This window comes from Juglans regia, chromosome 4 (assembly GCF_001411555.2).
Source record: "Juglans regia cultivar Chandler chromosome 4, Walnut 2.0, whole genome shotgun sequence".
In the NCBI taxonomy this organism is placed as follows: Eukaryota; Viridiplantae; Streptophyta; class Magnoliopsida; order Fagales; family Juglandaceae; genus Juglans; species Juglans regia.
Genome location: NC_049904.1, coordinates 15,877,177 through 15,888,401, shown reverse-complemented (window position 1 = coordinate 15,888,401; position 11,225 = coordinate 15,877,177). Strand labels below are relative to the sequence as shown.

The window sequence follows — 11,225 nt, the reverse complement described above, 5'->3', positions numbered from 1 at the left end:
GAGCCCAAAAGAGAAGGCATCTGATATTATTCTCCTGTTCGAGTGTAAAATATGTTTAGGTAATATCTGCGGCTTATAATGGTCGTACAAACAATTTCCATCACTTTTCCCAACCAATGGACCTCTCGAGGGTGACCATGATTCACATGAATGCTTCGGAAAAATCTGCTCACAGATCTACTTTCCCATGGTAGCAAATGCAGCACAAAATGGAACAAAAGAATAACTTTTACAATTTCTTTCATTCTCCCAGCTGTTAAGACCATCCTCTACAAAACAAATTCAGAAGTGGAACGTTTTGACTAGCTTAATAGTACAACATAATGCATAATCCTTAGCTAAGAACTTAAAGAATATGACGAGCCAACATTTATGAGGATCTCGCCTGTATATTTTTCTGAAAATAGTTTGCACTTTAGGACCAGGGTTATTTAGACAAATTATAAGCCCTCATGATTTTTTGTAATTTACACCGTCTTCTCCCACTTTATAATTTACACAATCTTTTAGAGAAGACGAGGATGACGAGGAAGACAATCCAGAGCGACTGGACTCGACCTTGTCCTTATGGAATGCCTTCTGAACATCCTGTTTTAGCTCCATGAAGCGCTTCCTCTTGATTCTCTGCTCAACTGGGGTGCCCTTCTCAAGATAAAACAAATCGGGAAGGTCATCCTCCATGAACTTATCCAGCACTTCTGAGCAATTAGGAAAATAGCGTCGACCCATCTCCACTGTTACCATGGCAACCACAAAGCTTAAATGAGAGCAACTCCATAAAACAATTCTTTTTTTGCTTAGCAGACTGTAAACTAGTTCAATTTAATTCAACTGTCAACTTTACTACTTAGCAGACAGTAAATTAGCTGAATTTAAATTCATCCTGTGACAACTCAGAACGTGCCAAATGCTCTTTTAAAAATCCTCAACTTAAAAATCCTCAAATTTGAAAAAGGTATATTGGAATTTGAAAAAGTTGAATTGTTTATTATATTTTGTATGAGGATTTGAAAAAGGTGTAATAATGAGATGAGATGAGATGAAAATTGTGTTTTGTCTTGTGCCCCAAACCTGCCTTAGTCAGGTTCTGCTTTGAAAAATATGCCAAGTCTAGTTGCGCATTCAATTAAGAAAATAATGAGGAATAGTCAGCATCCTGGGATGAGAAGTGGTTAAATGCCACCGAGCTACAGCTACCTTGAATCAATTAATGGATGAACAAAAAGGAATCCGATACCAACAAGGATAAATTTACCAAAAAAAAAACAAAAATCATGTAGACCAACCCAACTGGACAACTACACCAGGATATTCCTTCCTAATGTGCTTGCATAATTGCAGCTAATTCAGCCAGCACAGTACAATACTAAGGTATAAATAATGACACTAAAACCATGCTGCAGCCAAAAGTACAACTATAATAAGTGTGAGATGAGGGAATCAACTGAGCATTACAAAGTTTTTCTACATGAATCCAGAACAAACCCAACTGACCAAAAAATCAATTAGATTAAAAACCAATACCACTGGAGTGACTACATGTCCATCAGACGCATCATGTACTAGAAAACACATACTAGAAAACACACACACACAAAAACACATTCTGGAATTCTGAATTTTTCTTACCCTTTAGGGAAACAAAATGAACATGCTGCATAGCACGAGCACTTACACACACAGAGTCAACAATCTTTTACTAAAGCAAGCATTAGTTATATATGGGTTTGCATGCGCGCTTGCATGTAGCACACCACCCTTTGTCTAAATCTGATCATTTAGATGGTGAAAAAATAGATGGTATAACACAATCTTGATTATTTAACCTTGACGGAGGGTACTATTTAACATTTTATGGTAGTTGGAGAGTATCTTTTACTCAAACAAGCATTAATTATATACGTGTGTTTGTGTGCATACCTGTGTGCGTGCATGTGTATTGCACTTCTCATTTCTTCCTTACCCTTTAGGGAATATAATGGGCATGTTATACAGGAGAAAATACACTTTTGACCTCCACCTAACATTTTTTACACAGTGCCCTAGACTATCAAAACTGAAATTACACTCCAACTACCACTTTTTGTCAAATAGCACCCTTTGCCTGACTGTAACTATTAAGATGGTGAAAAATAGGTGAAAAAACACAATCTCGACTGTCAAATCTCAATGACAGGTTCTATTTAATAATTGACAGTAGTTGAAGAATACGATGTGTCAATTTTGGTAGTTCAAGATAAAAAAAAGTATCAAATGTGTTAGTTGGAGGGTAAAAGGTGTACTTTTACCTTATATTTTTTTTATCATTATCTAATAAATATAAACTACTAGCAGTTCTCGTTTATACCAATTTACAAATGCTAGGTGACCACATGACATGAGATGAACCGAGCCACCTTGGAAGTAAAGTTCACTACAAAATCAACCTTATATCAGCAAGATATCAGATCCTTTTCTCCCTTTTTCCCATTTTGCTTGGGAGGAGAGAGAGAGAGAGAGAATGGGATTACCCAATAGGTCACAATAAAATAGAAGAAAGGGACACAAGGCGTTGTAATATGATACTACAAGCTTGCATTACCTGTTTTCATCAGTGCTTCAATTCGAGTACGGAGTCTCTTGTTCTGCATAATTGGAGTCTCATTCAGATTGACCGCCCTCAAATTCCCAGTTGAACCTTTTGAGGCAGAAATGCCAGCAAACTCAGATATTGTCTCGGCATGTGCAACATCAAAGGCTAGCTTTGCTTCGGTAGGGAAGAACAATCGTGCAAATGCAACTGCAATTTACATCACTCTTTTCATTCATCTATGTATATGCAAGTAGTAGTATTTTTTTGATAAGCAATCAAAGGTTTTATTAAAAACCTCAAGACATAGACTGAGTAGACTGGAAGTATACAATAGGAGTGTGTGAGTATTAGTATTAATGAGACTATTCCAAATTTTCACCAGGTCTATCCTCGTAAAATTTCCAAAAAATAAGGAAAAAATTCAATAGCCTTGACAGGTTGTGTGGAACATCATAAATTGAAATTGAAGGTTCAGTTACCCTCATGCACAACTAGCTTTACTTCTTGATAAATTATTTATCTAGTAGTAATTTACTACATTTGGTTCAGCCATGTGTACTTTACATCTAATCCCAACGCTGGGAAAAGGTAAAAAAAATAGCAAACCTCAGCCCTACATTTGGGAAATGAATCATCAATAGTTTCCAAACAATTTACTCACGATTCTCAATATTACTACCAGAAAGATAAGGAAACCAAAGCTTTGTTTTACACATTAAACAAAACATGTTTGATATATCAACAAATCCCAACGGTAATCTAATGATTCAAATAGAGATATTTCAATCATGATTAGACAACTTGCTGATACAAGCAGTAGGTCATGGCCCAAGCATTTTGAAACAAGTCTCACAATTTTATGATAAAATATGCCGAGACATCTTAGATGTCGATGCTGGAAAGTATCACAAGTTATTGGAAGTTAAATATCTTCCAATATCAAAAACAAGATCTTCCAATATCAAAATGGACTCCTACAAGCTCTAATATGCAACTAAAATAACAAAAAAAAAAAAAAAAAACATAAGTTCATCATTAAATATTTTTTTTTTATAAGTTTCATCATTAAATATAAAAGGCTGCAATACACTTTTGGTCCCTGAAATTTGAGCCAAGTTAAAATTGGTCCCTAATTTAAAAAGTTCTAAATTCAATGACAGCAGTTTAATCCTTTCATCTATCAGATAGGAACTTCCATTGCTGGAATGTTTCATGTGACAAATGGAAACATCACTTCGGCATGCCATGTCACTTCTATTTTTGGCATGGAATGCTATTTGATCTTTATGTTTTTGGCCAACAGAAAGATCACTTTGCCTGCCAAGTCACTTCTCTCTCTCTCACTCTCACTCTCTCTCTCTCTGAATCAGAAAGAAGATCCAAACTCTTTAATGAATGCAATAAACTAAAAAACTAAGCTTTTCAAGCACAAAACATAAACATTGTCAATGATGTTGGTTTAAAAATAGTATGGCGACAAGGCCTGGATACGTTAGGCCATGGTTGTTATTGTTTCTGTAGTGTGCATTTGGAGATTGGATTTATAGGAAAATCTGGTTTTAAGCAGCTGAAAAATGAGGTGTTGGAGATCCTAGGATTGAATTGGGAGGTTCAAGTTGATTAGGTGGCTGTGTTCGAAACACCATGGCAAAGTGAGGTGGAGTGGGTTCTGACATGACATTAATGGTGATGAAGAGAGGGTAGGGGCAAGGGGCTAGCCATTTTTTTTTAAAGAAAGGAGGTGGGAGGAGGTAGATGGGGAGAACATTGGTCACTGGAGGTGTTGCACTTGCCATTAAGGCCAACCTTCATGAGGCCACAGCCATTCTTATGGAAGGAAGCATTTTGTGTCTAAGGTGGTAGGTTTTGGTTTAGATGACAGGGAAAACTATTTTTTCCTTTTAATGAACAAGGAAAAAATATTAACTTCGAGTATGTCGTGTCCATTCTCATGTCGTGTAAGATAGTCTCTTTGTTTGCCACATCAGCCACTAATGACAGAATCCCAATCTGGTCTGAATCCCTTAAGGAGAGGTTTGGATTCAAAACCCACCTCAACCCATCTCAACTCATTACAACTTTTTCAAATTTCCACACAAAATATAATAAACAATTCAATTTTTTCAAATCCCAAAACAACTTTCTCAAATTTCCACACAAAATATAATAAATAATTCAACTTTTATTCTACTATTCACAAACCATCTCAACCCATCTCAACTCATCTCTGAATCCAAACATCTCCTAAATGTTTCCATTTAATTTATTTAGGGACAAGAAAGAAATTCTCAAATTTCTGGGGTGAAATTCTCAAATCGGTCAAAGTTTTTTTGACAAGTGAAATTCAAACCTTGGTCAAACCTAAGAGCAACAACAATATGTCTCAGCCAATATTTTCAAACACCTTTCAAATTTCATGGGAATTCCGACATAAAAGTTAAGATTTCATAAACAGAACCGAATATAATTCAGAGAAGTTTCCAGCCAGGGAAGAAGAATCCAAGATTACCATCTGCAGAATAATACCTCGGTTTTCCAGATACAGCAGTTTCATGTGCAGATCATCTGCTACTATTTCAGAAGAAATAGATGCATCCCCAGCCATTGGATTCCTTCTCATTTCTCTCTCTAGAACATCGATGCATATCCGATCTTTATTTGCTTCCTGGCCCTGCTCTATTTTAGCATGATAGTCCTTTGGTCTCGTCAACCTCCGGCATATACTAACAGCACTCTGACCATCCAATGTCAATTCTAATGCACTGGCACTTTTTGTCAGAAGTGAAACTATTATTGATGGCTCCTTACGCCTTGCAGCCATGTGAAGTACTGTATAACCTCGACAATTTCGATGGTTGACATTGGCCAAACCTAGACCTAGCACCTCAGTCACAACCTTAGGATCACAGTAGGCTACAGCATAATGGAGAGCATTGGCTTCATCTAAGGTTATTTCAGACTCAGAGAGGAGAAGTTTCACCAGTTCAACATCATCAGAATCTAATGCTTTGTGTATTCTCTTGATTCTCTTTTCATGCAAGGGATCGACAGCTTCTATTTTACGATCATCATCACACTGAGACTGGAGACGAAGCAATTTAATGTTCTTTGCAATTTCATCAGGGAGCTCTTTCTCAACAGAGATGCTGTCAAGATCTGATCTTGCTACTCGATCAACACATTGAGTGACAAGCTGAGTCAATTGACAATGGAAAGCAACCATAAGAATTGGGATGACATCTTCTACAAAAGCCTTCCCAACAAAGTTAAGAAGACGTCTCTGCACATATGTAGAGTAGACATTTAGAATGATCTTCCTGTAGTCTGACAAAAGCCTTCGTTGTAAATGAAAGATGAGGAAAAAAGTGTAAAACTAGGATAAGAAAAAACAAAATCACTCAATACTTTGTACATGATGGCATCTTACTAAAAATACTAAATAACATGACAACAATCGTAATGTAGCATTTAATTCGAAGAAGTTTTTTCTAAAAGAAAAAAACCTATAACACAGCATAACGCCTATTCCAACTTAGAAAATAACATTTAATGTTATATTGACAATATTTATGACCTCCCTCTCTCTGTGTCCCTCCCCTAAGTCCAACGCAATGGCTGAATCCGGATCTGAAAAAAGAATATGCACTAAAATTATTAAGAGCTTCGCATTTCAACACAAGTAATCTGATGGCAGGTACTGGTTAAAATTCCCCACCACATATTTCATAGTGGCACAACAGATCTGGCAATCGTTATAAAATGACTCTTATATTAATTGCAACAAACTACTTGTGTGTGTGAGAGAGAGAGACTGTGTGTTGTAAGTCAATTTTATTATTATCGAAAATGGGGTGTTACTCAAGTATGGAGGAAGTATACAAGAGAAACAACCAAGCAGAACAAGAAAAAAGATATAGAAAATCCTGAAAACAAGTGGGTAGAAAAATAACTCAATACAATTCAAATAGTCAATTAAAAAAGAAATCCTTGAGACCCTTCACGTCTTCTCACAACCTATGAAAGTATGGTTGTTTCTCTCCCTCCATATGCACCACAGTCAGGAAAACTTATGTTCCGCATGGATTTGCTCTACTTGCCAACAAATTGTCATCTCCAACACGCAGAAAGATCCACACACTGGACATAACTCAGTCTAGCCCAAAGAGACAAGAGATCATTTTCTATAAGTAGCTAGCAAATAATGAAGTAAGAGACGATCAACTGTTTCCCCACTCTCCTTAGACATGCAACACCAATCTATTTCTATTATGTGTTGTAATCTCAAATTATCCATGGTATGAATCACCCCAAAATTTGCAGTCCAAACAATGAAAGTTGCTCTTGGAGAAGCCTTATTAACTTCCCCTGAGAAAGTGGGTATTATCATGGGAAATAAAGCATTAAAAGAACGGCTTTACTTCAAACAATCCTTTCTTGGAAGGAACCCAGAAAAGTGTCTTCCCCCGCACAGTCTCAGCCTTCTTGAGTACACTTGGTCATTGAACAATGTAAAAGTGATACACCTCCCAATCATGCGATGCTCTAATAAAACTAACACACAGCTGGTGACAGTAATTGACGAATTATCAATGATCTGCTATGTTCGCTTCCTTAGAACAGGCAATACTAAATAATTATGGAAATGCTAACTTAAGAGACTAATTCCCACACCACACACCAAACAAAAACCTGACCTTAGGTTAAAATTCTCCTAATTATTGTCTACTTTTAAGCATGTATTTTATATCTGATGGGGTTTTAATTCCTTATGTTTGCTTAAAAAGAAGGATAGATAAAGAAAAGAAAAGAATGAAACTCAATTAGCTTATTGAAATAAACATTCATTTCTATTATTTAAAAAGAAATCGGTTTGGATCAAGTGAACTTGTATTGTTTGGCTTACTAAGAGATTTGGGATTTGCATCGCCCCATATCTTAGTAGATTCATCTGAACTAAAAAATGGAAGAATGAAACATTGAAGAAAAGTTAGGGGTTCAGAGGTAGGGGTACCAGCTATTGCATCGTTAACTGTTGCCACTTGACAGAACATAAGGGCATTGAGAGAGAGAGGGGTTTGACTTACAATTTACAAACAATCTATGATCCTACTGTCAAAATCTATCAGCTATTCATTCGTATGTACAAGTTTGCATATCCATGTTCAAAAGGGTGATTTTCTTTATGAAATTGGTTCACAATCCATCCGCAACCTACAAAATTTATATAAAAAGAAAAAAGGTAAAAAAAAAAATCAAATTACTACCGTAAGCAAAGTGCCTCTGAATCTAGGCATAGGAAAAAAAGGTCCCTCTGAATCTACACAGTTAGCATACGAGCCTAAAACAAAAAGTTTGGGATTCTAGCTGGGGTAGTTTCTCCCACTATCAGCTTAAATACCAGGTAACTTTTCCAATATCAGTTTCTAAAACTGGTTGCTGGATCCAAATTTGGGTCCGATTCCAATTTCCAGGCAAAAATCCCAGTGAATTCTTATTTAACGCTTGCTTGAATGGCACTTCCTTCTCCTATAAGAATGCGTTGGGGGGTAAAGTCATGGGTTCAAAAGCCTCTGGGTGGATGCATTAGATGCCAAAAAAAAAATACCCAATAACGCAAGGAAAGGGAAGTTCAACACCTCCACCGCGCGTATCAAACCGCAAGCAACATAATAGTCAAGAAAGAACAAAGTATATGTTTGATCTTACTCAACCGTCCAAACGTTTAGAACATGATCGGTTGCTTAACTTGCCTAATTCGTTACTCTGGATTAGCATGTCGAGAATTTTCTTTTCTTTATTTGTTATAAGTAGATCGGCATGTAGAGAATACTAACCTGGAAAAGCGAAACCAGCTCTGGCGTCTGAAAAATGTAAGAGGCGTACATCAATTCCACAGCAAAATTAATAGCGGGTCTACATGCATCATGGACGCAAAAATCGTCAACGCAAGTTGACACTTCCACTGGAGAAGGCTTCAGTTTCGCCGTGTACAGATAGCTCAAGAAAACCCGAAATGCCTCATATCCAACCTTGCCATAAGGCAACAAATCACGGATCAAGTACTTAGGTTTTCCTTCCTTCTCGGTAGATCCCTTCACTCGCTGAAAATACTCATGGAAAAACCTACTTCTAACAGCCAACATACATCGGTTAACACCAACTGGAATTCCCTCAACAACGATATCCGCATCGCTATAATCACAACTGGGATCAATCAAGAGCTGCTCCAAATTAGAGCTAAGCTTGCTTAAGCTGATGATTTCAAGGTTAGGATCCGGTTCAAGGCTAGAGGATGATTTAGTGGGGCCAAACGTGCCATTTGATAAATGGGAAGATGAACTAAAGCTCAAAGATGACGATGGTTCAGTTGAATTAACCATTGATACACAGTGCAAAATACTCCTGCAGTTGCTCTATTTGGAACTTCCTATGGATAAATCAATGTCTATGACTATTACGTTACAAATGAAACTTTTCCTACCAGCTGTTCAACCAAACACATATGCCTAAAAAGTACAATTTAGACACGAGAAGAAGTAGCATAAACAATACAATTTATTGGAAAATAGAAAATATACCTATATTCACAGTCCAGGAAGAGAAAACTAGCAGAAAAGCGGAATTACGCTGAAAATATCAACTGGGTTTCAAAGAAGCAACTTCAAAAGGATAACTTAACATAACTCCCTCTGGTAGAAAGTTAGCAAGATGACAAGTTAAATCAAATGCTCTAAATTCCAAGTCACAAAGGGCATGCACTTCTGGTCAAAATCATTTGATTTCTGTATTTTACAAGAATCAGGAAAACGAGTGCAAAGGCCAAGAACCCTGCTTTCTTGCTTGAATTTCCAGTACCACCTAATGAGCATAATATCCAAAACAAACCCAAAATGCTAACTAGATTAAAAAGGACTAATTTTTTTCTTCAAAAACTGTCTTGTAAGAAAGCAGAAAACAGCACTCATTCAAGCTTTATTCTTAATAAATCCCGTCATTAAAATTCACCTTAAAAAATACATCTCCACAAGCTTTCAACATTTGAACTAGATCCACTCAACTACTTCAAAAACCTCAAGATCCAAAGATTTTAATTCCAAAAAATATTTCAAATCAGGTGGAAATTATACCGCAGGAAAACACCCCAACAATTCAACACACAGAAACCGGAAGGAGAAACTTCCTAAAGCTGACCGAAGATACAGCGAAATAAAGATAAGAGCAAAAGGCACGAGAAGGACAAGAAACCGAAGCTTCAATTTTCGCTTTCAGACACAGTTTCACAGAGAGAGAGAGAGAGGAAAGGGTCGGTTTGGTTGTTGAAAAGTTGTATGGGGACGTTTTTTTTTTTTTTTAATGGGTTGTATTGGGACGTAAAGCGTGCGAGTTTCGACAAGGAGATTGAAGTCGTTTCGGTGACGACAGTGATGGCGTCAGTGTACCCAGCTGGGTTCTGCTGACCTCTGCGGTGGCGTCATTGTCATGCCATGAAAGTCTTGGTAATGCACCTTGGAAAATGGAGAGAGGGCGATTGAGAAAGAGAAAAAGATTAGGATAAGTTTGGGTAGTGAGAAGTGTTTAGAATGTTTGTGAATAGTAATAAAAAAGTAATAATAAAATATTGAATAGTAGTAAAAAGTAGGTAAAAAGTAATGAATAGTAAAAAAGTAGGTAAAAAGTAATAATAAAATAAAGAATAGTAATGAGAGTACCTCAAGTACTCTCACTTGCCAAACACACCCTTAGGATACATTTAGGTAGGAGAATATTTGAAAAGTATTGAAAATATTTATAAATAATTATAAATAAAAGTTAGAGTAAATTTGTAAATTTTATTGAGAGTATTTTAAGTTATTTGAATATGTGAAATATGTTGAATTGCTGATTTTTGAATAGGTAGTTGAAAATTTCATAAATAATATAATAATTTTATTTTTAATAATAAATATTATAGTGATTTTTTAATATTAATAAATATTGTAGTGATTTTATTTTATTTTTATATATAATAATGATAAATATTATAATAATTTTATTTTTAATTTATAAATAATAATGATAAATATTATAATTATTTTATTTTCATATATATAATAGTGATAAATATTATAGTAATGTTATTTTTTATTTATATATTATAGTAATTTTAGTTTTTATTTATATATAATAGTGATAAATATTATAGTGATTTTATTTTTTATTTATATATAATAGTGATAAATAGTACTTTTATATTTTTTATTTATATATTATAGTGATTTTATTTTTTTATTTATATATAATAATGATAAATATTATTGATTTAATTTTTATTTATATATAATAGTGATAAATATTGTAGTGATTTTATTTTTTATTTATATATAATAGTGATAAATATTATTGATTTTAATTTTAATTTATATATAATAGTGATAAATATTATTGATTTTAATTTTATTTATATATAATAGTGATAAATATTATAGTGATTTTAATTTTAATTTATATATAATAGTGATAAATATTATAGTGATTTTATTTTTTATTTATATTTAATAGTGATAAATATTATTGATTTTAATTTTAATTTATATATAATAGTGATAAATATTAGTGATTTTAATTTTTATTTATATATAATAGTGATAAATATTATAGTGATTTTATTTTTTAT

At 34.6% G+C, this 11,225-nt stretch overlaps 1 protein-coding gene across 2 annotated transcripts; it reads right to left on the bottom strand.

Annotated features, from left to right (window-relative positions):
• Positions 1-225: 225 nt before the first annotated feature.
• Positions 226-9,885, bottom strand: LOC109004725 (BTB/POZ domain and ankyrin repeat-containing protein NPR1-like). 2 transcript variants are annotated; one of them, XM_018983368.2, is made up of 4 exons: positions 8,407-9,885; positions 5,099-5,852; positions 2,582-2,779; positions 226-734 (listed from the first exon to the last, which is right to left on the bottom strand). In XM_018983368.2, the coding sequence occupies exons 1-4, from the start codon at positions 8,950-8,952 to the stop codon at positions 451-453; spliced, it is 1,782 nt and encodes a 593-aa protein (XP_018838913.1). In that variant the 5' UTR covers positions 8,953-9,885; the 3' UTR covers positions 226-450. The 2 variants fall into 2 exon arrangements, with proteins under 2 accessions (XP_018838913.1, XP_035545414.1); XM_035689521.1 differs by having other exon boundaries at positions 5,099-5,765.
• Positions 9,886-11,225: the final 1,340 nt, after the last annotated feature.

Bases quoted from the DNA above. Each gene is read 5' to 3' on its own strand.
- LOC109004725 (XM_018983368.2), bottom strand. From the start codon at position 8,952: ATGGTTAATTCAACTGAACCATCGTCATCTTTGAGCTTTAGTTCATCT. The intron at 5,853-8,406 runs GTTAGTATTCTC...ACATATGTGCAG, and splicing joins AGCTGGTTTCGCTTTTCCAG to AGACGTCTTCTTAACTTTGT. The intron at 735-2,581 runs GTAATGCAAGCT...CCATGGTAACAG, and splicing joins TGAAGCACTGATGAAAACAG to TGGAGATGGGTCGACGCTAT.